This window comes from Nelusetta ayraudi, unplaced genomic scaffold, assembly GCF_046127955.1.
Source record: "Nelusetta ayraudi isolate G7.1 ecotype Tasmania unplaced genomic scaffold, CSIRO-AGI_Nayr_v1 ptg000135l, whole genome shotgun sequence".
Classification (NCBI taxonomy): Eukaryota; Metazoa; Chordata; class Actinopteri; order Tetraodontiformes; family Monacanthidae; genus Nelusetta; species Nelusetta ayraudi.
In genome coordinates this window covers 12,485,529-12,512,796 of record NW_027466185.1, presented here as the reverse complement: position 1 = coordinate 12,512,796, position 27,268 = coordinate 12,485,529, and the positions used below count along the sequence as shown (strand labels likewise).

General features: G+C 45.4%; 1 protein-coding gene across 12 annotated transcripts in view; it reads right to left on the bottom strand.

Moving 5' to 3' along the window:
- LOC142877321 (sodium bicarbonate cotransporter 3-like) overlaps positions 1–26,010 on the bottom strand; it is a 36,505-nt gene extending 10,495 nt beyond the window's left edge. For 2 of the 12 annotated variants that reach the window (XM_076011811.1, XM_076011809.1), the window contains exons 1-13: positions 25,829–26,010; positions 12,501–12,582; positions 11,619–11,768; positions 11,393–11,531; positions 10,253–10,413; positions 9,988–10,176; positions 8,555–8,917; positions 5,101–5,216; positions 4,268–4,425; positions 4,088–4,175; positions 3,849–3,995; positions 3,542–3,648; positions 1,239–1,413 (exon numbers count right to left, since the gene is read on the bottom strand). In XM_076011811.1, the coding sequence (XP_075867926.1) occupies positions 1,239–1,413; positions 3,542–3,648; positions 3,849–3,995; positions 4,088–4,175; positions 4,268–4,425; positions 5,101–5,216; positions 8,555–8,917; positions 9,988–10,176; positions 10,253–10,413; positions 11,393–11,531; positions 11,619–11,768; positions 12,501–12,582; positions 25,829–25,870 (1,917 nt within the window). In that variant the 5' untranslated portion in view covers positions 25,871–26,010. Of the gene's footprint in view, positions 1–1,238; positions 1,414–3,541; positions 3,649–3,848; positions 3,996–4,087; positions 4,176–4,267; positions 4,426–5,100; positions 5,217–8,554; positions 8,918–9,987; positions 10,177–10,252; positions 10,414–11,392; positions 11,532–11,618; positions 11,769–12,500; positions 12,583–20,377; positions 20,518–25,828 lie in introns of those variants that run through there. The other 10 variants (XM_076011804.1, XM_076011810.1, XM_076011817.1 and 7 more) reach the window with 9 other exon arrangements.
- Positions 26,011–27,268: the final 1,258 nt, after the last annotated feature.

Sequence of the window (27,268 nt, the reverse complement as noted above, 5' to 3'; positions counted from 1 at the left end):
CGTTATAAGATTTTAATTTACAAGATTTTTTCAGTTGCGCAATTCTCAGTTTAATAATGAAGGAGGAGAGTGTAGATCTTTTGCAAAAACAACCTAACTAAATCCAGCAAGTCGTGGATTTGGTGGAGCACAAATACACCCAAGTTCCAAATCATATCCATTGTTCTGATACACACTGATCACACTTATGGCGTGTTTTCATTGCTTCGACTCGCCACGGTACGCCACGCCTCTGTACGATTGCGTTTTCATTGGCTCTGTGACCGTGGGCGGAGTCGACGCGGTAAAGCGGGACAATGTTTTCGTCAGCGTCATTTCTGTGTAAACCTTAACATTACGGACTGCCCCGTCCAGTTCCCGCTGAGTTCTGTCTTCCGCCACTACTGACAAAAAAGTGTGGACCTCGGAGTTTGTCCACGGCAAAAATCGCTCAGCCATCTTCACAACTAAGAACGCACGCCACCTACTAGAACTGTTACAAAAAAGAAATGGCGGTTGGCTTTTCGCGCTGTTTTGGCGGAGAGTTGCTCTCACCTTTCGTCAGAAAATCAGAGCCAATCATTAGTGTGGAGGTGTCGGCTGTGTTATGAGCCAATCCAGAGCCCTGCTCGTCGCTACGTCACCACTAAACTCGCTTTGTCTCGCTTGGCCCCTCAACGATAGATGTACTAAAACAGCACCCCCTACAACCGTGTAGCGGCCAGTACAAACACCCTAACACCGTACTGTGGCGAGGCGAGGCAATGAAAACACGCCCTTAGTGTGACTACACTACCACAACACACCCAACGACTTTAATTAGTCTTTTCTTGCGTTCTCATGACTATTAACATTGCAGTTTCTCACTGAAGGCATCAAAACTACATATGAACACACATGGAATTATGTAGGAAACAATCAAAGTGTAAAATAACTCAACCACGTTTTATATTTAGATTCTTCAAAACAGCCGCCTTTCATGAAAAGCATGTTTTGAGTTATTGAACGTGTTTTTCTTTGCTGCATAACTGCAAATATCCTGTTCATATTTGATGTCTTCAGTATCTATCTGCAGTGTAGAAAGTTGGAAAGATAAAAAAAAAAAAACTGCATGAGAAGGAGTGTCCAAACTTTGGACTGGTAGTGTGTGCTCGTCCCTGTGCTCCAACCAAGGGGTGATGCTTTGACCGACGCAAGCTTTGAGAGATCCAAAGAGTTGAGCTTTTTCTTGCCTTTCTATTATTTTTTTGGAGACTCACTATGTTGTTTTTTGTTGCCTCCCCGAGCAGACCTCCGAACGTGATGACGGGGGACATGCAGGCACAGTAGAGAAACAGGATGGAGGCTAAACACTGCAGACTGAAGGAGTCCCTGATGTCACTCCAGTAAAACGGAAGCCTCCGCTTGATATCCAGGATGAGACCTCCAAACAGCCTGCGAAAACAAACCAATGACAATCAGCGTCATCATCATCATACTATTATAATCATCATCATCATCATCATCATCCTATTATAATAATCATCATCATCATCATATTAAATAGATACCGGAACCTCCTCATGGTTTACACTCGTCTGCTTCCCTGTTCACAGTTCTGGCAGGCTCGGCGTCCTCAGCCTCAACCCAGCTGAAACTCTTAAGGTCCTTACACACCAGCAAATAGGAGAAGCGACGCATATAAGCGACGCAAAAAAGCAACTCGAAAATGCAAGTTTTTCACCGGCAAAGTTTTTCTGTACACGGCAAGCATGACGCCAAGCAAATAAAGTTTGGGGCTCTTTCTTTGGCGCCGAAGGAGAAACAATGGAGCTCCTCAAGTGATGATGTTCAGGTGATGGTCGAATTAAAAAAGAAAAAGAAAAAGAAAAAGAATAGAAGTCTTTGGGTTCACCCAATGTTGTTCTTGAGGTGTTGCAGCCGTTAAATTAAAGCACTGACTTCCGTACGCCCACTACCTCTGGTTATAGTGGACATGTCTATTCTGCTTGTTGTATTGCTAAAATGTTTGTTATTATTTTTTTGTCTTTCCTGTCTTGAGAGGGTGTGTTAAGTGCGTCAGGTGGAAATATAGGTCAGGTGATAACGCAGCTAGAAGATACTAAATGTTTGGTTAAGAAGCAGCGGTTACAAACCACGTAATTAATTTCCTGTTGCCATAAAATATTTTTTGGTTTTCCGTCGAATGTGCTTATCATTTAGACAGCTTTTCGGATTTAAACGAAAGAATAAAATATCAGATTTTTTAAACCCGATAGAAGGAGATGGGTGAGTTCAACACGACCATCCAGGAACTCAAATTTGACCCAGTGAAATTTCACCATTGCTTTAGAATGTCCGTCTGACAATTTGAAGGACTGCTGCGTCAACTGGCTCCACGTTCGCAGAGGGAGAGGACAAATTACCGAGGTTTTGATGTGACGTCATCGACATGCCAACATCAGTGTGATTGGTCAGAGGTCCAGCCGTTCGCCTTTTCGCCTCTGCAAAATTCGATACAAGAGGTCTTAAAAAAAAAGCGAATTATTCGCCTCGCAAATCCACTGCCGGTGTGTAAGAACCTTTAGAGCTAATAAAAAGTTATTTCAAACCACAAAGGGCTGAATAACCTGTCTTTGTGCAAACATCAAAAGGAGGACGCTCTGTCATCATTTATGCTTTTTGCCCATCTCTCTGAGGGTTTTCACTTCTCACCTAACAACGCTTTTCTTCCCCCTCCTTTCCCCTGACATCTGCCCAAACCCTGTGCGCTGCTGTGAGGTTCTTTTCCAATTTCTGTTCGCAACACCTCTGAATAACCTCCATTTCCTGCCTTCACAATCCCTTCCATCGATGCTCCTGATGGCTTTTTTTCCTCCTTCGCCCCAGTGTGTACGCTATTCTTTACCCCGTCTCTCCCTCATAGCATGAGCCTTTTATAGTGGCAGTGAAAAGGAAAGTGAACCTGTAAATAATACAGTGGCAGCCGACGGATATGTATTTGCGTGTGTATGTGCGCGTGTGAGTGTGTATTAGATTTTAAATAAACATTATCTCCTGGCTGTGCTGCCCAGGCTCTAGAGAACCAGCGGGGGCCGTCTGCAAATGTCAGCACTGAGGGCTTTGCAGAGTGCAGCTGGGAAATGTTTATATGACACATTAAAGCAAAAAAATAAAAAAATACAAGAAATCTGCATTTGAATGCTGTTGAGAGAATGACAGATTTCGTTATTCCTTATTATTTTATTATGAAATCAATTCAGTCTTTCTGGCTCCTGAGGTATTTGTCTCAGCATAATCAACTCGACAAAAATTACACCCTGGTATGTTACCAAATTAGATTCGCAAATTTAATTAAACTCAGCATCACGTGATCACGTGAAAAAAGTTTGACATAGTAACTCATGTCCAACGCTTACATTTTAACACTTATTTAGATATTTAAATAATTTGTGTGTATATTTTATTTCTTTATTTATTTAGAATTTACACTGCGCACTGTATAAGCTGCTTTAACTTGGCAAAATTGGCATTTTTATTCAACCAGGCTTCAAACTCCACCAGACACAGTGTTGTGACTCACCTCCCCGTCCTCTGCAGCTCCGGACCCACTTCATGCTCCTCACCTTTGTCCGGGTCCCCTGATGGAGACGCATTGCCGTTTGGCTGAGGCGGCCTCTTCCTCTTCATCTGCAGGTCAAGGACGTTTAAATAGGAATCCATCACTCGCGTTTCAATACCCTATGGTGTCATTACGCTTTATCACCAAGAGGGGGTGCCCTCCATGAGATTATAGATGAGCAAAAAGTGAGGAAAATGAGGGAAATTGAGGAAAAGTTAAAGGTTTATGGAAATAAAGCTTTCTTCTCTCTCTGCAATGAATGACTGACCTGAGACGGGACATTCTTGGGAGGCTCGATCCGGATGGTGGGATCCCACTCTCCAGGTGGCAGCACAGTTACCTGGTCAAGGAACTCGTCTATCCCAGAGAGGAGATCTATTCTGTCTTTGGCCTTGTATGCCACGTCGTGAAATATCTACGGAGGAGAGTAGAGATTCAATGTAAACCAGAGTTAAAATGGAAAAAAGAAGAAGAAAAGAAATCAAACTACTTTTTTCCTCCTCTTACCTCATCTGTCATTAGTGTGGCCATGGATCTGCCAATCTCATGGTATTGGGGACCTTTCCCGTGTGGGCCCAAAAGCAGGAAAAGAAACCTTGAATAAAAAAAAAAAGATAAGGTAAATGACACTGTGAAATAAACAGCAGCGTCACATCACTGACGTCCGCCTTCATGCGGCTCTTTTACCTGGTGGGCACGGGCACCTCCGTGAGGCCTGTGATAAGGACGGCAGGGGACAGCCGCACGAAGGCGATAATGGGCTTCTCCAGGAAGTCCACCTCGCCCACCAGCACGTTGGAAGCTTCGGCGCCCGGAGGTATCTTTTTCATGAAATTCATGTCTACCTAAAAGAATGACAGAAAGGAGGAATCAAACACGGCTACAGGTGCCGGGGCTCAACAGATGAGTGAGGCTGTAGTACTTGGAGCATAAGTGTTGAGCAAAGGCAAATGAAAAAAAAGGGTAAAAGCATGTGTGAGATGGCAGCGAGCTGCTTGGCTTAATGACTAAGGCAGAACTCATGGAAAGTTAGTTGGTGAATGAAACACTACAAGGTGCTGAGCAAAGACTGTCCGCGATGTTATACATTTTTTAAAACAGAGAAATTTAGCAATTCAGTATTGCACTTAGTTTGCGCAGAATAAAACTTCACTTCTCTTTCAGCAGCAACGTAAAATCTCCTGGCACACTTTTAAGGAATGAGAAATTACAAGAGGGCTGTACTGAACGGAAGCCACATGAAGGGTTTATAAAGCTAGACAGTTACGTAATGGTGAAATTCTCCTCTGCTGACCGGCTACTCGGCAGCCTATCCAGAGGGAGCTAAACGCCCAAGACGCCTCTGAGAAAAGCGCTTGGTGTGGCAATGAGATGGTGGCTTTGGCATAAGCAGCTTTCAGCCCAGACCCAAAGGTAGTGTCTGGGGCGAGTCCAGAAACTGAAGGAAAAGACAGTGATGAAGCCATGAGCCCTTCCACCATGATGGACAGTTTCTGTGCTCAGCGCTTTGATTGGGTTACCTTGCTGAAGTCGACACTGCTGCTTTCTCTACTGACCCCAGCTTTTGACGGCCTCCGCTCCACTGCCTTGTTGCCATCCAGGTTGGTCGGAACCGAGTTGGGGGACACCATTGAACCTTGGTGGGGAAGGGAGGGAGGAGTTGAGAGGAGAGTCGGGGAGGGACACATGTAAGCACTAGTTTTCCCACATGTTCCTTTTTAAGTATTTCTCCACTGGACATGTGTATTTTGGGCTTCGGAGCTCCATTACTGTAGCATCCCAACTGGCGATGCAAGTTATCCATTAATTCATTAGTCGTTAGTTAATTGACCTCATCGATCAATTAACGATTAATTGATAAGCGGCAATTTTTTTCTGAGAACCTAAATTCAACAATGCAAAAATGTGTACGGAACACATTATTTAACCCTTAAATAATGTTGAGGGTCCAATGTCACCCATTTTTACATTAGAGAACAGTGAAAACACCTTCAACATTTATCCTGACTTCAAGTTGACTTTCTTTTTTTAAAAGTTGTTTAAAGTAACTTGTTGGTATATTGTGACCATCACAGTATCTACAGGTGAATTGCTTTTTCCTGCCACTACACTGTTACAATGATATTAACTACCCGTGTGAAAAATGTTCAATTAATTGCAACTAATTTAATTTAATCGATTAAATTCTTAATCGACAATTAATCGATAAACATCTCTAATCCCAACACAATTTACCAAGCGCCCACACTGGTTGCGGCACCCCCCCACCCTGAACCCCCACCTCTTTGACCCCTCCCACGCCGGCTCAGCTCATTACTCGGGCACTTTAGTCAGCACTGCCTGGGATTAAATTAATGTCAACATGCCTGTCAGTTCGCTTTGCTCAGACTTTCAGCACCTCTTGAGCATTCAGGCTCCAGTATTTCGGGGCATAATTGGCTCCGCACTTCGGCATCGCTCATGTGACCTGAGCCGTAGCAGGCGCAGGAAGCGCCGGCTCTTGAGGTGACAGCAGAGGAGATGAAACAAGGTGGCGAGTGGCGCGTCTGAATCGGAGGGCAGCATTACTCATACTATGCTGTGAAGTTATGGAAAAAACAGACTTCCTTCATCCTGTTTCCTTTATTTCCCCTTCCGACTCATTCACGTTAACACATTTCTGTGGTTTCCAGCCAGTGGCCAGTGTTCATCAAGGTTTATATCGTGGTTGACCCCACAGCCCCCACCCACTTGAATTTTGAAAGAGTTCTTTTTGGACCAGCCTGTGGCTTTCGGGCTGCAGTCCAATAACCTTGAACTGTAGCCTGGAACCACCCCGGGGGGGGGGGGGGGGGGGGGGGGGGGGGAGCTGCGATTGCTGAACGGCAGCATGATTGCTGACATACCCGACAAAAGCCTCTTGTAATAAGAGAAGGATTAGCTTAGGTTTGCATCCGCCAACGCGCTTCATTGACGACGACTAAGCCCCGGAATGCTTTGCTATGGCAGCCTTTCTAAAGCAGCGGCATCACAGCTCCGCCGCATTCATATGCAAAAAAAAAAAGGAAAAGAAACATGTATAAAAACGCAGCAGCACTGATCTCCTGGTTCCTCTGTGTGTGGCGAGGACGGCTCTGACTTTGAAGGCAACCGCTTCTGTTCCCAACGAGTTTTCTAAAATTGATGCAAAATGACAACACACTGAACACACAAGAAAAAAAATCCCTAAAAATTAATGATCTAAAATAACATCAACTGCACACGAATGTGATGGTGCGACAACTTTCCCACTGAATTGACAGGCCCCCTTCGGTTCAGTTTATACATAGTTTATTACACTTGAAATAACGTGGTAATGGTCAAATGGTGTATATTTTTGGTGTTAATATGGATACTGCAATATTGTACTCCAATATATTGTAATACAAAGTATTAGTGTGTATAATACTTAATGCTAATATAGAGTATCTGGAATATGGTAACTGTTGTATATTATTTATAGTGTCTATATATAGTCCTAATATAGTGTATGTGCATAATACCCGCAGTGCCTAGGTATGATATGTAAAATCGGTAATATAACGCTGTAATAAAATAATTATATAATTGTGGTAATGTAATAGTCGATCATGTTTAACAGCTCTTGTTTTATTGAAATGCAGATGAAATGTGAAGTGCATGGGGAAAAGTCTTGACTAAAACTGAAACATGTCAGTTACTGCACCTGTACAGAAAGTGAACTTAATGAAGCCTGAACCTTGTTTGACACACACAGTGAGTTGAGCTGCTTTAAGTCGCTGAGGTGCCAAAGTGCAGTTTTAAGAACCTGCAGTATTAATAAACAGCAGTGTTGAACCCCCCCTTACGAATAATAACCTTCTGGCCTTCTTCTGAGAGAATGATTGAATTCTCCCAGTGGGAGAGGGGAGGTATACAATTGCAAACGCTTGGCAACTAAAAAAAGACCGCCGGAACCAATAAGACGTGGCTTCCCACCAAGACTCGTGATCTCTTGTTTTTATGACCAATACTTTGAAATGGAACGATTCCCAGAAAGAGACAACACAAACACAACCACACACACACTCACTCATACACACGCACGCACGCACACACGCACACACACACACACACGTCCACGTGTGGTCTAAGAATAAACTGATAGGGCTGGTTGGGGAGGAACAAAAAGTCATGCTAAGTGCCAACACGGCAGTACATACAGTACGAACCCACCCTGCCAGGCCTCGCGCTCATATTTAGACATGCAGCAGGTGCACGTGGCCCGCAATCGCTGATGTAATGGAGCACGCACACCAAGAAAGTAACAGAGAAAGTCAGCGCCTTTTGAAAACCTGACCAATACTGGAATGCACTAGGCCCAGATTGTGTCACTTGGATTCTGTGTACAGTGGCTGTTTGGCCAGATATAAAAAGAAGTAAAACCAGACACGACTGAGGTGTCGTCTTTGGTGGAAGGCTCACCTCAGTGGGAGCGATTTCAAGGGGGAGGGGGTGACAAAAACATCACAAAACTCACACGGGATGCGGAAAGGAAGAAAGTCCGGTCGAAACGGTTTTCTCGGTGGTGAGCCATGCAGGGAAAACAATGGTGTTAGGAAGTGACGAGGCCAAGCAGACGCAGACATGGAGGTTTGACTCCACGGGGGCAAACAAAAGGCAGAATTAGTTAATAAAATAATAATAAGTCATGGGAATAGGCAGAAAGTGAGAAAAAAGGAGGAGTGAGAATCGTGAGGAGGCAGAGAGAGAGAGGGAGAGAGTAAGAAACTTTGTTGATAGAAAACGGGTGAAAGTGGGTGAAGCATCTTAGCCAGGCAGCCAGCCAGCCAGCCAGCCAGCCTTGCTGTGGGTTATTAATGAGATGGCCATAGGGGTTGGAAGTCTGGACGTTAACAGAGAGCAGAGCTTTCATGCTGGTGCTGGTGTTCTCTGTTCAAGCCGTGACTCACACTGGCAGGCTACACAGATATTTGCCTTCTAAGGCCTGCATCTCGAGGCCCTGGGACGCCGAGGACGCTCGCCGGCTGAGCTGCGGTGTCGCTGCCTCGTCCTCCGTGGAGTTGGGCGGCTCTTCGTCCTCGGGCGGCGAGACCACCACCTCGGGGATGCCGTGGGGGCCAAGGCCGGCGTTCTGGGAGGAGTGGCGGCTGGGGGCGGGGCTATTTTGGGGCGTGGCGTGACCGGAGGAGCCCGGGGCGTGGCCGGTGTTGGAGGAGGGCAGGAGGTGGCTGAGCAGAACCGAGACTCTGGACTCCCGTCTCTGGGGGAGGCTGGAGGGAGAGGAGGAGGACGGCCCCGGCTTGTGGAGCGAGAGACGCGAAGAGGACAGGCCCTCTCCTAGTAGAGGAGACACAAGGCAAAACCAAAAGGAAAAAAAAAAATAGGGGGGGGTGGGGGGGGGGGGAGAAAAAAGGAAAGAGGAGAAGGAGACGGAGGAAGAAAAGGAATAAGGGATGGAGCAAAGAGGAAACAACATGTAAAGTAGGAGAATGTCACAGGGATGGTTTCTACAGAGGAGGGGTGGGGGGGCAGGGGGGGGTGCAGCCAGGACGGGACAGGACAGGGTGGGGCGTTCAGGAGCAGCGTGGTGGTGGTGGTGGCAGAGGTGTCGTTAGAGCTGCTGGAAACAACAGGAAACAGAGTCGCGTACGCACACACACACACACACGCGCACACGCACAGACGCACACACACAAAAAAAGAAAAACACTCAAAAGGAAGCAGTGCGGCAGTGTGGGAGGGTCTGCACGTGTGTCAACGCCACTCAGCTGATCCCACACCCAACCAAACACAACCAACCAACCAATGGCAGCGAGGAGAAGCCAGAGCCTCCAGGAGGCCGGCATGCAGCGGCAGGACGAGTGAACGCTGGAGCGCACGGCACGAGCAGGCGTGCTGGGCCACCGCATACCACTCGTAAATCCAGTGAGCACACGACAAAGACATTTCACGCGACTGGGGTAACCAGCCGCGACCTTTGACCTTTCACATTCGACGTCTAAAAGATCAGACAAGACTTTGCGGGCACACACAATGCGACACTGCACACCGGTGCCAATGTGGACATGCCCAATTCCAGTAAAACGGAAAAAAAAAAAAAAAGTCAAACAGAAAGAAAAACACAGGTTGCGGGTAAAAGGAAACGTCCACCCTCAGACAAGCCAGGCCAGCCATACAGGTTAGCGCAGTCGTTAGCACCCAGATTTCTTTTTCTCCAGGATGGGACTGACCGGCTTCCTGACGCGGTACTTCCTCTCCAGTGCTACTCACTGGTACCGTCCGCCCTCTGGGCCGCCGGCATGGAGGGCTTTGAATAGTAGATTTATTTTCAAAGGAAACGTCTCGTTTCCCCCAGAATTGAAATAAGCGCGGAGGAAAAAGAAATAGGAGTGCAAGTGGAATCTCACCATTCCTTTCCAGTAAGAGCGGGTCGGAATGTTTCTTGCCTATGTCAGCGATGGAGCGGACCAGCGGGATGCGATTGCTGAGCTTCCTCTCGTTCTGGTGGTGGTGCTTCTTCAGCATGGCCTCCCGCACCTTGGAGCGCAGCTCCTCCCTCAGCTGGCCCGAGGCCACCATGCTGTCTATCACCATGTCTGAGCCAAACGGAAACATTTGGTTTAAGAGCTTCCAGCAGCTCGGGAGATGAGGTCAGTTTCGCGCAGAACTGACCGGCGATTTCCTCGATGCTGTTGGCCCTCATGTCGAGCAGCACCGTGCCGTTGAGTATGCAGCTGCGGAGCTCGAACAGGCTGTGCAGAGACAGGGTGGCCACGTAGGGTTTACTCCACCTCTCCCCGCCGTCTTCCACGTCCTCTTCGAACTTCAGCCACCTGATCGGACACACAGACACACACACACCCCAGGAGGGGTTCCTAGAGTTCAGAGCGAGATCAAGTTGCTAACAAAAGTGGATCTAAAGGCAGGGGTGCCCATCAGGCCCCCAGAGTGCCAGATGGTGGCCCACTCATTTCAGTGAAGTTGTTCCCACAGCACATATGACGAAAAAGTTTTTGACTTCCACATTAGTGTCAATTCCCATCAGGCCTCTGTAACTCGCATGATCTATTTGGCCAATCAGAAGGGTCCTGGAGGAGGTCACTGACAAACACGTCAGGACGCAGCCAATCAGAACAAGCTGAGACACAGCAGCACGTACAATGTTGTGATGTCCAGCTGGTAATAAACTCTTCTGGTGATTTTCTGGCCTTTATCGTTTTGTGAAAAATCTACAATAGGAAGATTTGCTATGAATCGCGTTTCAGGTCACAGTCGTCCTGTCACTTTTGTATTGCGGCCGACGGGAAAAAACTTCTTAGGTCAATGGGATTTTTTTGCTGCAGTACCTCGAGTGGCCACTTGGAAAAATAGGCGTGACGCCATGTCGCCAGTCCGGTATCCAGTTTTTATAACATATCCATGGTGCCGATCGCTGCAGAAGCCTAATTCCCACTGCCATTACCACTTTAAACAATCTGCCTTGCTAGATTACTGTGATTACACATGGAAACTACAATCTCTGGGACTCACACTCCACATTTTGTCCCATTACTGTAGAAAAAACATCTTATCAGTGGAAAAACTTCACTCAGTGAGTCACTCAGATGAGCCTAGTGAGGGTGGGACTGTGAAGTCAGTGTCTTTTAAAAAGCTCAACTTGAATGTGAAGCAATATTTTCATTCTATCCCACTGACACATAACTAGCGTAACCTCACGTTGCTTTAACATGTTCACCTAAGACAGTAAAGTAGAACTAATATGAAATAGGCTGAGAAAACATGATGACAATCTGATGGACAAAAAAGCCAAACCTGGCAGTCTCCCTCCACTCGGTGGCGCTGCCATCCCGGAAGGAGAGCTCGTCTAGCTCGGTGAAGAGGTCGTGGGGGACGTGCTCAAGGTCGTCGTCCTCTGTGCCCAGGATGAACTGGACACGTTGGGATGGTGTGTCTGCACACAGAGTGGTCAGAGAAAGTTAGGAGGAGAAGAAGAAGAAGGCGACGAGTCAGCGAAAAAAAGAGTGAGTGTGCTTCCAACCGTAAGTGGGGGATTCCCTGCCATCATCCTTGGCCTCGTCGGAGCCCCTCTCCTTCTTCTTGCGGTGGTGCCTGTGTCCTCGGTGGCGGTGTCGTCGCTTGCTCTCCCTGCCCAGCGGGACGTGGACGCCTACGTACACGGCCCTGTGGCCTGAGGACGCAACGGTAGTGACGGCTGAGACGGAAGCCGAGCGACTTGGGCAGAGAAAAAGTGAACCAAGGGGCAGCGTCCCAACACTTTCATCCACCGTCTAACGTCTGACACTTTAACCTCTTTCCCTTCTTACTCTTACTGCCACGCAGGCTCTTTTCTGAAATATGAGCACCCAGGAGTCGCCCTCCACGCTGCACCCTCAAGCCAACCCCACCCCCACCCCACAGGTGATTCATTGCTCTCTGAGATGAAAGGGAACCCAGAAGCAGTGCAGCCAGTGAGACAGGCATTAGACACAAAAGAGCTACAGATGTAATGGAGAAAGAGGGTTGATAAAAAGAAAAATGACACAAAAGATAAAAGGAGAGAAAAAAATCTTGGCTGGATGAAAGGATGGAAGCTCAAGGATGTCTCAAATACGACAGATGTCATTTTATTGAAGGGGCAATTAAAGATTTGAATGTTGCAGAGAGGCACAAAATACTTGTGCAGGCAACATAAGGACGGTGATATAGAAATTAAATGAATGACTTTTTCCAGATAAATGATGGTTAATTCAACTGTGCTTTCAAGTAACATGACACACGGCAATGTTAAATGTTCATACCGAGCAGATTCTTGACATTTCTTGAATTAGCGGCTGTTTGGTACAGATTGTTAATGTGACTTTTACTCTCTTGAATGAATTAAAACAAACAGGCCAATGGGAGGTGTTAGCGTTCAGCTTACTTTCCAAATCTTCTTTCTCATAGTTGGTCTGAGTTGTGAAGCTGGTCTTCCCATAGTCAACTATTGCCTCTTCGTCCAGACCCTGAGAAATAAACAAGAATGAACACAAATCAGGGTGAGTCAATGACAATTGTCAGGACTTCAACAGAAGTAATAGTCAGCACGTGCAGCATGTTCACACATTCACATACATTTCATCAAGTTTGAACAGAGACTACTGCAGGGAGATCAAAACAGGGACGACAGACTTGCTTTTTGTGTTTGTGAAAGTGTCAAAGTGAGTCTTTGATGGAAACGTGTTCACCTTTTTATCCGCTGCAGCAGAAGATGTGGGATCCATCTCCTCTCTATCTTAATTCAATGGACTTCATTAAAACGCTGCATTTCAAAACAAGCACTGATAGTATTCTGGACAAAATGCAGCTGTGGTAGAGTGTGCTGGATAACACTGAATGTGCTTTGAAATGCAGTTCAAAGACACACACGGCACAGGAAGCACAACATAAAAGCTTGTAGGTGGCAGTGTGTGCCTCAAAAGGTATGGTTGCAACCGGCCAGTGAGCCAAAGAAGAAGAAGAAGGATCGTGGAGGATGTTGGTTTTTTTTTTTGGCAATCTTATACTTAAAAAAAAAAAAAAGGATCCATTTCTAGGGTTTATTTTTCCATCAGCTGATAAGTCGGAACATCCTCAAAACTGTGGCTAGTATCAGTATTAAACAGGCCAGTTTCACAGCTGCATCATGAGGCTGGTTACGGTCTTTTAAAAAGGGAACATGAGCTGATTAGAATTTGTATGTCTGGTTATGGAAGTGTAAAATGACTGAGAGTTCCAGATCCAGAGTCTTTAGAAGCTGAGAGATGCAGTGCTAATATTCAGAGTTACAAAGTTATTGTGCCTTAAAATCACTTTCACAGGACCCAAACACTAGGCTTTACACCATCACGATTTTTGTGCCGATCACCGATCAGTGAGTTTAAATAAACCGATCACCGATCACCGATCCGATCACGTGAGGAGCAATATTTAAATGACTTGTTTATGTACACCCCTTGCCTTCTCACTTTCCCGAAAGTTCTTTGCTATAGCATCCGTTTCGGAGTTTGATTTTCTTTTTCTTTCTCCGCGCTGCGTTTCTTGAACGACATGCTCCTCCGTGTGTATCTTTTCCAAGTGCCTGATTGAATTTGTCGTGTTGAAATTTTTTGCCGATGTTCCCCCGCGAGGTACTGTAGCGTTGCATATGTTGCAGATAGCGTGTGCTATGTCTGTTTCTCTCACTTTGAAAAACTTCCACACCTCCGACATGTTTGTTTGTGTCGCCCATGGATGTTGCTGTCGTGAAGATTCAAAGAAACTTTATTGTCCGTCACATAGCGACAGTACTCAAAACAGGAAGAGGCACGAAGATGAAAATGAAGTTTTTTGAATCATGAATCATTAGCTCTCGGATACAAACAAATAAACATGTCGATGCTGTGAAACTACTTTGGAGTAAATGACACAGATTGAAAAAGTTTCAACATGACCATGACGTCATTGATCGGCTCGGTGATTTATGACATGACGCCCGATCACGAACATTTAAAAAAAATCCCAAATATCGGCCGGTCCGATATAGCCGATATGATCAGTGTAAAGCCTACCACACACACACACGGTCAGGACTAGGAAAGCCAGGCCTGAGCTTTAAATCTTCATCTTAACCATCAGACATGTGCAGAAAGCCTCAGAACTCAACCACAGGTTACACAAAAACACACACAGCGCGCCCAAAGGCCAATTGCTCTAATTACCCGGCCCGCTATTAGCGGTCTGTGAGTGTCAGCGGGGGAAGCGGCCATAATGGGCGTGTGGCTAAAATAGATCTTACAAGTAGCAAATAGGAGCCAGACACCGGCATTACTGCCAGGTTAACCACCGTCCTCAGAGCGCACACACTCTTTAAAACTTATGCGCAGTAATAATTACCTTTAGCTTACTTTTAGGACCTGAATTACAGCTGTTTCATTCCGGACTCCAGGAGTATTTGACGAGGGATTATTTATCCAGAGAAACCTTCTGTTTACAGCCTCCACCAAAAATTCTGGGTTTTAGCTTCCAGCCAAAAGTGATGCTTAGTTGTACCTGACGCGTACAAAAATGACAGTTTCTATTTTATATTTTCTACGCTGCCATGTTGCCAGGTTGTTGCGACTGTACGCAATCGATCGAGATACAAAATACTTTGAGGCAAGCAACACAATCCCGAAATGGATGATCCTCTTAGTCTCTTTAAACCAATCACAGAGAGTGACTGGTGCCAAGCAGAAGAGAATGCAGACGGGAGGCGGTGATATCGGCCTGACGGTCTGGAGGTCGTGTGTTGCTGCTGCTGGAACATTGTCCCCACTAACCACCCTGATGTCTCACTCTAATGGAAAGCGCACCCTTATGCCCATGTCTTCTTTTTTTTCTTTTACAGTTGAAAAAGAGCGCAACGTTCTGATTCCCGCAAGCATTAGCACAACTTTTCTACTCTTTGAAGTAGGGATGTTAGCAATTGATTATTGATTAATTGTCGATTAAGAATTTAATTGATTAAATTAAATTAATCGCAATTAATAGAACATTTTTTACGCAGGTAGTTAATATCAACAGTGCAGTGGCAGGAAAGAGCAATTCACTTGTAGATACTGTGATGGTCATAATATATATACCTAGAACAAGTTACTTTTAAACAAAATGTGACCCATTAGAAGTCAACTTAAAGTCAGAGGATAAATGTTGAGGGTGTTTTTTCTATTCTCTAGTGTAAAAATGGGTCACACTGGAGCCTCAACATTATTTAAGGGTTAAATAATGTTTTCCTCACACATTCTTCATTGAGAAATTTAGGTTCTCAGGAAAAATCGCCGCTCATCAATTAATCGTTAATCGATCGATGAGATCAATCAACAAACGATTAATGAATTAATGGATAATTTGCATCCCTTGTTTGAAGCCAACAGACAGTGCGCTTGTGGTGAGTCTGTGTGTTCCTTGTTGAGGGTACGTGCATGATAATAAGGCATGGTGTTCTATCCAGAGCTGTGATGAGGGGGCGGAAACAATTCAGCTGCAGACAGAAGGAGAAGACCAGTAAACAAATGTCTCCCCAGTGAGGTTTGATCAAATCATGCACAATTAACACAAACCAAGGCCGAACGAAACTGCACCGCGTGTATTCGCTGAGGGTGTGGTTGGAAAACATGTTCAGCTGATGGCAAAAACCATCTGAACTTAATTCTTAACAAAGTTAATCTGCAAAATGTTGATTCGGGTCAAAACAAGATTAAAGCAGTTTTCGAAAGGAGTTTTCATAAATGCAGGGTCACTGCTCCAGTTTCCTACCGAGCAGGAAGAATAGTGTTATGAGTATCGTCTTATTAGTAAGCTTCTTAAAATACCACTTTTGCAAATCTGTTCATTTGACTATGTAAACAACAGCCACCCGCGCCGTGCCCCATTATACCTGCTTTTTTTCCTCCGACAAAGTATGTCGGGAGTCCGATGTGACCTCGACCTCACTGACTGCTTGGTGCACTTTAAGAACACACGACGCAATCGACCACATAGCTTCGCTCCAAAATAAACTCCCAGCATGTTGCCCATACAGTGCCCGAGCAAAGAAGGCCAGCCCCGCCGCCGTGCCGCACAAAGGCCCGGCTGTGGTGGGAGCACAGGAGCAGCGTGAGTCGAGGGGGTCTGAGTGCAGGATTGTCAGCAGGGTGAGAGAGACTTCTATACTGTGCAGGGTGAGAGAGACTTCTATACTGTCAACCAATGGGGTGCTGATGACAGAGGGCTTGTCTGGCTTCCCTGGCTGCATCTAAACTTAACCAGAGCCTTGTTTCCACCGTTAGGACTGCCTGGTGATACTGGCCTGCGACTGAGGGGGTTTCAAATACACATACAGCTCTGATCCAGTATTTGGTTTTTAAATCAACATGTTGTAGTGACTGAAGAAACTGAGTATTGCTACAATAACTTGTAATACTTTAAATAAGCCATATGTCAGGGTTTTTAATTCTTTTATCGGTTGTACAGTATTCAAAGACAACCGCAAAATAGTATTTTTTGCAATAACACAACTAACACGAAACATAGGAGAGAGATTTCAGCTCACTCATACTGCATCAACATGATCATTGTGGACAGTAGATTCTGCCGATCCATATTACTGCTTAATATCCTGAGTAGAGGCTGCGTCTAAGGTTAAACATTCGCCATGTGTCTCCTTACAATACCGTCTGTGTGTTGACAACAGCTAGAATACTACTGATGTGACTTGGTGGAGTGGAATCAAACGCTTGCAAACATCAGCCAATGGCAATCCTCATTCCCTGGGTCCATGGAAAAATATTATGCCTGGAGCAAGGGAAAACATTTTTTAAGGCTGACAAGAAGACATCGTGGACTAAATTTAGACCGCGCTGAAGCTCCTGCAGTGGGGAAGCGTCTTGCTGTGGGGTGGCTGATGACATCACGTCATCACCAACTGTAACTTACACTCGAACGGGGTCTTCCGCTAACTGGGGTGAATCTCTACCCGCTGTGCGTACAGCGACCTTGAAACCTCGCCACTGAGTTGTGCCAAAGCTCTTGGACACTGCTAGCGATGGTCTTTCCTGCGATGGCCATGCACATGTAATTATTCCAAAAATAGGATAGGGGTGGGGGTGTGGGGTATGCCGCCCATGAATCCAGTCTTAAAAATGGTTGGGCTTTCAGGTAGAGCGTCAGAAACCCTCTGAGATATTTCCCTTAAGTAGCTTGACGTTACAATCACCATTGACAGTTAGGCTGCATTCCGACTGCAAGCGAATCCGATTCAAATCAGATTCCTTCTCAAATCCGATCTTCAGGGCTGACTGTCCACACTGTTTTTAGCAAGTGTCCAAATGGGATCTGGCAGTTTCCGACTGGGCCACATTATTGACCCATCTGACAGGTTGCTGTAGCAACGACGTCGGAGCGGAGGCGTTGTCCAGCGTAGCGTGCAATGTGCGACGTCGTATCATTGCGACAGAGGCAAAAACTAAATGGACTCGTTGCGATACATGGCCTGGAGCTCGGCTCGAATGGAACTATTTCTTTCTTAAGAACCCGCGCAGCAATTTTCCCAGATTTCATCCCCAAGGCTTTACAGCAGCCTTGGAAGTAAACAATGCTGTGCGTTCAGCTTAATGCAAAGGTCGAGGATTTCCAGTTCACATGAACCTTTAAGAGTCAACACAATGCGAACATGTGTTCATCCAAGGGTGAGGAAAACACTGGCGGTGAGCTCGCTGTAGAACGGATTGTAAATGTTTATAACAGCCTCGCTGGGCAGTCAAACAGATCCGCTGGGTGTCACGTGAAAGGGATATCCTTGACTTCTCACATGGTATTTGACATTACAAGGGGAGATCAAAGATCACCTTATTAAGACCAATTAATTATGGCCTATATGGTGGCTCCCCTCTCCTGTGGAAGGTATGTATTGGCCTGGCTGAAACTGGAGCACACAGCTGACTTCACACGACATGAAACAGCCGCTCTCAAACAGAATAAGCAGGAGATCTTTTTTTTTTCTTCCTTCCCCGCTAACAATGCGGCAGACAGGATGAGGGACTGTTCACCGCAGTGAACCCGAGATGAAATAACACAGACGGGCAGACAGTCTTTTGGAGTCTTAGCGCTGGCGATAGAGAGAACCTCCCGGCAGTGAGATGATAACCTGGTTTAAAAACTCTAATCCAGTAAAAAAGTCTCCGTCGAGCGGACGAATAGCGCACAGGCTGCAAAAAGTGACATTCCTGTGATGGCGCGTTCACAGGAACAAGAGCATTAAGGCCTGAAACTGAGAGATTTGACCTGACCTGAGACAGAAGCTGCAGCGCACTGGACTTCAAATGATCAAACACTAAACGAAAAGAAAATGTTTGCAAATAATTTAGTGAGTTTTCCATCTTCATATTTTGACAGGTTGCTGCTGTTGTTTCCCTGTTGATGAAAGCATGTAGGTCAACCTAACTTGCTTGATGCACGTTTAAACCACACACACACACACACACACACACACACACACACACACACACACACACACACACACACACACACACACACACACACACACACACACACACACACACACACACACACACACACACACACACACACCTTTTCAAGCAACCAGATGGATAAATGAAGCAACCAATACAGCCGGATTGCCTTCTAATCTCAGCTGTGCTGCCTTGCTTCCCTGGGCTCGGGTCCAATACACAAGCTGACGTAAGATTTAGGTTACACAGAGAGTAACATGTCCCTTGAGATGACTAAATCTATCTGCGCTATCTGTCTCCGTCACATGTACCAAATTCCCAATTATATCAAATGGATGAGGGTACTTTTATTTTGGTAAAATCGTGCAACAAACTTGTGTCTGAAAGATGACATGGACAATGTAGGCAGATGACCATGAAAACTGAACTGAATACATTGTATGTGGAAGTACCAAATCATTTGTTCAGTGAAAACAGAAACTGTTGGTTGTTATCACAGCCGCCAATGGGAAATAAAGATCAAAACAACGTGTGAGTGGCCTGTCCAACTTAACATTATCATCAACCAAAGCTTCTAAAGTTCAATCTTACAGTAGTAGGAAAAGTACAGAGAACAGGAAGCCTTTGGCCTGGAAAAAACCTGACATTTCCAGTAGATAGAGAGCAAAACTGTCTAAAACTAAAAAAAAAAAAAAAAAAACTGCCCCTTTAAGCCTCACAAATAAACATCACACAAAAAGTAAGGGAATTTGTGTTTGGTAGATTATTTCTTTGTTGTCACAATGTTTCCTGGAAATAAGTCTTATTTTGTTGGAAAGCATGAGAAGCAGATGCCAGGCTGTTGTGGCTGCGTATGGTTCTTTCACATGCTACTGAGGCTCCCGTTTGTTAAATGATTAAATTGTTAAATTGCCAATATGTTTCGTTTCTTCAAATTCCAATCATCCAATCCACCAAACAAGAGTCAACGGTAGAATAAGCTGTTTGACTCGGCAGAGAAGATTTGTCACATTTTTCATTGAGCTCTGCTGCTCACCCTACAAACGCATGTTCCTTACAAGTGTGGCAGCGTTTCAAATGGGAATAAACAGGCTTTCCAACGAGACAAGATTTATTTCCAAGAAGCATTGTTACAACAAAGAAATAATCTACCAAACACAAATTTCCTTACTTTTTGTCTTATGTTTATTACAGCTTTCCTGTGCACTCCGGCTGTCACTCATTACCTTTTGCTCCTCCTCTGTGCAGCAACTCTGGCATCATGTGCCTTTAGCTCGACTGAACACAAGCAAACACTGTGTACAACACCTTTCAGTCAATGCAATGGAGAAAAAATCAATTTGCAAGCACGTAGTCGGTCTACATGCTTGCACTTTGTTTGGATTCAGGGACTCCGGCCGACCATTTGTCTGCAGCTCCTCTCTGACACTGCTTGCCTCTCTCCTGTTGTCCTCGCTTCACTCCTTGAAGCAGCCATAACTGCCGGGACTGAGCTCCGCTTCTTGGAGAAGACACAGTGAGGCTGAGGGGGAATCTTGTTGCACTTCGTCGTATTCGACAGGGCAAGCACCACGTTAGCCCTGAGTTCACCCTCAGACGTTGAATGTCTCGGGCTGCACCACCTGCTTGGCTATTAGCAAAGACCACCACTTCACTCTGCAGTTGGAGGAGCACAGCAGGACGGTGCACACGCACACACAAACAAAGCAGCGAAGGAAAGAAAAAAACAAAAGCCAGCCAGCTAATCCTGTTTAGGTGCACCGCGACCAGCCGACGCATCAAACCACATGCACGTATACAGGAAGACAGATACCGTGAGCGCAGGCTCCTCTTCACTCTGTCCATCCATTGAGCACAAACCATGAAAGCTAAAGCAGCGGAGACGTTTGCCCAGTTCCTTCTTTTTCCACCGTTATCTCTTGTGTGTGTGTGTGTGTGTGTGTGTGTGTGTGTGTGTGAGATCTATGTGCTAACAGAGACTCTGGAGCACTTGTCTGTTCCCGTTTCCTAAGCACATCTCTTTATACACAGGGAGAGTGGGGGGGGGGGGGGGAGTGAGAGAGAGAGAGAGGGAGGGAGAGATGCTTCGGAAGGCACCGTGCTCCGCTCAAGCCTGTCAGCCTGCTCTTTGCTCGGCAGCCAGTCCCTCCATGCCGCCATGAATATTTCATCTGCCCAGCCAAGACCCTAAAAAAAAAACATACGCACCGCCACACAGAGGGCACACACACATACAAACACACACGCACGCACACTTGGAGGACATTCAAATGCTTACCCGCTAAGGTATGCGAGTCACAAATGAGGCAACCCCCCCAACCGAAACCCCACCCCACACACAGATAAATAGAAACAGGCCGATGTGTAGGCTTAGCATTCCTTAGAGGTTGCGACGAAATGCAAAAGGACAAGATGTGTGTATTCTTTGAAACTGTCTCGCTATTAAAAACATCTGGGCTGACCGTTTGTCAAAGGGAGGCGAGTGTGGGGGGTGGGGGGGGGGGGGGTAGCAGGGGTCCTGTGTTGTTCTGAAAGGAACAAATCTTGACGCAGATGTAAGGGGATTTTAAGAGATAAACGTTACAGGGACTGGTTCTGCGGCCCAGGTACTATTCATGACTTGGCCAGGAACCCACATGAGGCATCAGCAGCTCGTAAATCTACATTACTGACACCACATTGCTTTTCCACACCAGTGGTTGACCAATACTTGTTTAACAACGGCTAATGCTGATGATATTAGGAGAGAGCATGTCAGGTCATGGCGAGCACACAATAGTGATATCACTAAAAGGCAAATATTTAATATTAATGATAATAATTAACAAGAGACTAACAGGCAACAGACCAACTACAGATACTTGATTACAGACTATAAAAGTATAGAGACATTTATTTTATTTTATTTTTTAAAAAAACACAAAAAACCCACTATTCATGTTTGGGGGTTGAGGTGTGGGGGCATGTTTGTTTGTTTTTTTAAACCCACCTTGTAAATGCAGCCATCAGTTCATAGTATCAATTATGTCAAAATGCCAAGAATCAGCCCACTCAGTCAACTGAGCCACTATCTGGTTGACCTCTTGGACCTCACACACTCATTCACACTTCAATCTTTTTTACCCTGTACTCGTGGACAATAAAGAGCCTTTTCCATGAGGAGCTGATGGAAGTGTGACCTGCTCACATGGGTGCCACTGCCAAGCTGAAAACCAAGAGGTTCGGTGACAAACTGATGCTCACATAGCCTGTAGGTCCCAGCTGTTAGAGCCATGTGAGATGCGGAGCAGGGGACTAAGATAAGGGCAGTGCATTATGAGAGTGTACTGGCCCTCTGTTGTTGGCTAACAGAGTGGTAATTGTTGCCTGTAATTTGTTCCAGACGATTTATGGTCGCGAGTGCGGACCCAGGTTATGAATGGGCGGGACCAAAGCAAACTAATGTTCCAGTTTGGGTCTGAAATCTGAGAAATACAGATTAGACACTTGTTGGCTATCAGACGTTGACCTCATTTTGCATTAAGCTAATCAAAATCCATTGCCTGATTTCAAGCTGCTGGATATAAACACACGTCAAGCTTATTTATCTTGAAACAAAGCAATTTCGGGAAAGTGTCAGTACAAAGACAGTATTTAAACAAAATACCAACTTGAAAATTTGCTTGTCTTACTGAATTACTGATGAGGAACGTTGTGCAAATGTTTACAGAGACGCCGCTATTTTGGTGTTTCAAGTGGATGACAATTCTGGCCTTCGAGTATTTAAACAAAAACCCAAAAAACGAATCTGGCCAATGGATTTGAAAGAGTCCAGTGTTTCCCATCCATTCATTTATTTTCGGCAGCCCACCAGAGATAGATTATCAACGGTCACAAATAGTTTTTTCCTCTGCCTTTCTGCCACAGTGTACCATGCAAATTCTGGCTGCAGGGTACACATCAGACACCACACTTCCTGTATGTGTGTGTGCTCTGAGCCCAGCAATTTGCCAACGTAGGTTTTTCACATGTTGTAACACACTTTCTGAAATGTCACCTTTGATAGGCAGCGGCACACACAAGCTTTGTTGCTGTGTGATGACAGTGAATCACACAGTTGACAAGCTTATAGGCAACAAAGGTCTCGGTGAACTGTAGATCATCAAGGACGCTTTCTTAGAACCGCACATACTTTTTTGAAATGGATTTAATAAGACAAACGCCACAAAACTAGTGATTAATTTAGTTTGAAATTGAAATATTGAAATGGATGTACTGCGGCAAGAAGCTCCGCCCCCTAAGGATAAACCAAGATTGCATGAGCATCAGGAAAGCCCGCATGTGCACTTCCGACTGTTTGCACAACTGCTAGCACAACTGTTAGCACAGAAGAACAGGGCTTTGCGAGGATTACTCTTCTGTCAGTATTGTCACAGGATCTGCAACTGCACGTGCTGAAAGCCTCCCAGATAAAGCTGTGTACAATGCCACTTCGGTCAGGACCCTTTCATCCACTTTCAGTCTTGTATATTCAAAATGTGACCCAAGAGCATTCTTTTTACCCTAACGCAAGCTTTAAAAGGTCAATGTCACAGAGAGACAAAATTAAAATTCTCCCAGAGAAACTATTTGTGGCAAGGAAAACAAGCCTGTGAAAGAGCAGTCAACTCTAGTCAGGAGAGGTCAACTAGACAGAGAAAAGTGATTAGCTCAATAAAGAGGATGACAGACTCCTCGCATGCATAGAAATCCTGGAAACAACATGTTCCCATGGGTATACAAGACAGCTCGTAAAGTTATGGTAAACCATTTTACCAAACACAAACTACGTCAACTACTCATAATTGAATCAAATTCATTGCTTAGCCCGTCCTAATCAAGCTCTTACAATCTGAAAGTGTACTGTATCACTTTATAGCGTCTTTCTCTCTGAAAGCACATTTCATTATTGCAGAAAGTAGATTAGATACAATTTGAACTAACAGGCTCTCTGTGTAGCCAATTATCCTACTGCAGGTCATGTTAGGAATTCATTGGTTTTACCGCATTATGATAAGAGAACAGAGCACTATCAGACCAGCAAAGCAGCTCATTCTAAACAACTACCCATTTAAGAAATGCCATAAACTGACACATTGAACACTCTGTGAGCCATGATTAGGTGCTGAGCTTGTACAAGCTGGAAGACACAGAGGCTGCACTGAATGGACTAAACCCTCTTTTAATAGCAGGACAGGAGTGAATCCCTCCTCTGGCAAGCTGGTCAATGTCACAGGTGTATTTCACACAAAAACCTGACTTAGTGTTCACCTGCCAACTGGATTCACCCATTAAGAGATGAACTTGCTGTATGTGATCCTACTGTCATTGGGAATGATTTCAATCCCTAAACAATTACAAACTGAACATCTACTATTTAATCATTTGGTATTTACGATATATAAAAGTATATTTTTTCAGAGACAGGTGATGTTTATGGACATCCGGTTTTAAGACGTCGCTGAAAAGATGCCTTGTGTTTGGTATCTGATTACTCATAATAATCCTGTACGATCATGTAATAAATAAATAAAAATCAAGTTGGTTAAAACGGAACATGAAGCTGCTCACAAAACCATGTTAACTTACCAGCAGTACCAGGAATGTTTACAGCTCAGGGGCTGTATGGCTCCTAGCCAATATTTCTGAAGCGTTGATAAGAGATTAATCCTATGTTATAAATCATTTATTTCATCATCATCATAACGTTAAAACACTTTTGACAGTGAAGCATCAATATTTTTTTGCAGAAAAAATATTGATGCTGCAGAAGAAGTTTGACACTGACAAAGGCAGCAGTCAATAAACAAGCCCCATAAAACTTTCTTGTTGATCCAGACTGGAGCAAAAGTCAATTTGCCCTCAAGGGAAATTACCACAGTTAATTCATGAAGGCCATTAACTATTCATTTTGCAAAACTATCAATCATCAAACGCATTGATTGCTGTCCAAAGGCGATGCTGCCGCTGCCAAGCAACACGTTTGCGTTTCAGCTCACAACTTCTTCGCACCGGGTTGCCCGGGGTTCCAGTTTCCATACCTGGAACACACCGTCCATGCACAAACATAGTAGTGGACACACAACCCAACACCAGCACCGAGTCAGACAGTCGTCTTGTGTTTTAAACTTAGCCCGGCGGCCAGTTACTTATTTTAGGTGCCTGCCAGCACCGCTATGTGTAGTGTGTGTGATGTTTGTCGTCTCCTCGCTTGACGGTTGTGTTACACCCTCCGGTCCAGACAGGATCCCACTTCACACACTCAACAACTTCTGCCTAAAATAAAACGCACACGAAAACGCCACAGCGCTCGTGTAATAGACGTCAAAGACGCGTCAAACTCACATGCGTGACAGCTGACAAATGTATACATCTGTGCATGTAAACCAACGACGAGTGCCACCCCCCCCCGCTCCCTCCACGTTTCCCGTGTCTGCTCTTTGTTTCGTTTACATACGCTTCTTACAGCAAGTCGCGCTTCCTGGCTGGAGACTGTCTCTCTCATACACGCACGCTTACTCACTCACAAAGCAGATGTATTCTAGCACACAGTCTCTGACTTCGACGACGAGTGCCGAAACTTCTCGACCCGAGTAAATGATGGTTGAAATGGGGAGCGTGATGGAGGGGGAAGTACTAACAGCGTTGTAAAAACGGAGCTATAGGGCGGTCATGAAGTGCCAGACTAACTCGGGCGACCCCGGCTACCTATTCTAGCACACTTGCGCTTACTTTCGCGGCTAACGCAAAGTATATAGTCCAGATTCCCCCCCCCCCCCCAAGCTAACGGTCCGCAAATTCATTAAACTTAGTGACGGCGGCGGCGACGTCACTCTTATTCAGAGAGATAACGTCGCGTTCGTGTCCGGCTAATTCATCAGCGTTAGCAACGAGGAGCGCCGTCCGGAAAAGAGATGTGGACGGAACAAACACTGAGAAAAAAAAACCGCGCCGGGGAAACAACTAACTCTGGGGCTGAGCGTGCATTCGCGGAGACAATTGAGCCAAAGTGTCGGAGGAGCACCTAAACAAGAAGCCGCACTCCTGCCACGTGTCAGTTAGAAGTGGGAGCCGGCTAACAATAGCCGGCGCCGGATGGAGCCCCGGCGAGTGTGACTCCCGAGCATCACTTCCACCACTGCTGCTGCTGCTGCTGCTGCTGCTCGGCGAGCCAGACGCGGACAAAGAGCCGCTCAAATGTAATGGTGGGGCCCGGCTGTGTCAGCACCGCTGGGCGGGTACTTACTGTTCTCAAGAGGGGCCGCATTTGATCCGACGGTTCGTCCATTTCACCTGCCGCCGGTCCACTTCACAGCTTCGGCCCGCGTTCTGTTTTTCTTCTTCAGTTGCTGAGTGGGACTTGCCGGGTTCGGTGACACTTGTGTGAACAGCTTAGGGACTAGCAGCGCTTCCCCATAACGACGGGCTTGTGGGCACGCCCCTAACATGACTGACAGTGATTGATTACCAATTCGCTTGTTTCCCCACGAACTCTAAGCCAATCATAGTTAATTACGTAATAATGAGGGCGGGCGCCTGGTCTTTGTCGTCTTAAAGTCCCGCAGCGGGCTTTTTTTTGACGTTGTCTTAACCTCTTGAACCCTGCTGGCAATTAATCATTTGGATATTGAAACACAGACTTTGTTTCCGCGAAATGTAAGTTTATTAAAAAAAAAAAAAAAAAAAAAAAGCACACGAATTAAAATAGAATTTTAAGCCCAAATGGAGATGAATTGACACTTGAGGAACTTCAATACTGTAGATTCTAAAGAAAATCCAACAATAATGTACATTGTACACACACACACACACACACACACACACACACACAATTATGTCTTGTCTATGAAAAAATGTCTCCTTCAGTTAAACAACATGATTAAAAACAAATTGTCTGTCAGGACAGACTCACCAATGTATCTAATCTTTAAGAAGTAAGAGAAACATCCCAAGAAAACGCATCATTTAAATGTCCACAATTTATTCACCATTTTTCCATTGTTCATTTAACCTAATTTCTTGCGTCGGTAGTTCAAGTCTATTATACGGACAGAACTGTGTAATAAGCATGTGTGAACAGCAGATGGCAATATAGTCTCAACGATCAGGCGGGGACAGGGCGCAAGGCTGCCGGATGTAAACGTGTTTTGTTAGTCAATACTCGCACTTCCATTTATTTTGATTTTCTGCTCACCCAGACCTGCGTAGTTTTGTGAAAACAACGTGGTCCGTGTTCAAGCCGTGACCAGTAAAGGATGTCTAATAGGCAACTCTAAAACCTATTTGAGATTTTGCACATGTGAGATAAGAGAAGGTGGGGAAAAACATAAAGTAATTTGCTTCATTAAAATCAGTGTCTTGTGATCATGTCCTATACTAACACTGCAAACACAAACATCCAGTCTGTTCTTCCAGTCGACTTCATTGGTGGGTTCCTATTAATAGAGCCTGTTCCTCACCTGCCCATCATCTTCCCGCATAATCACGCGGCACCCCAGAAATAGAAGTATGAGGTGGGAGATCAAACTATCACCTCTTAATTGTGCACCGAGTCTTAAAGATGCTGAGAGCCCATTAGCACACCAACCAAGCGTACCTCTGCTGAAACATGCATCTGCAGAATGCAGCTGGGACATGAGTCAGAAGTTAAGGCAGGTGGAAGAACCACCAGTAGTAGTAGTGAGGA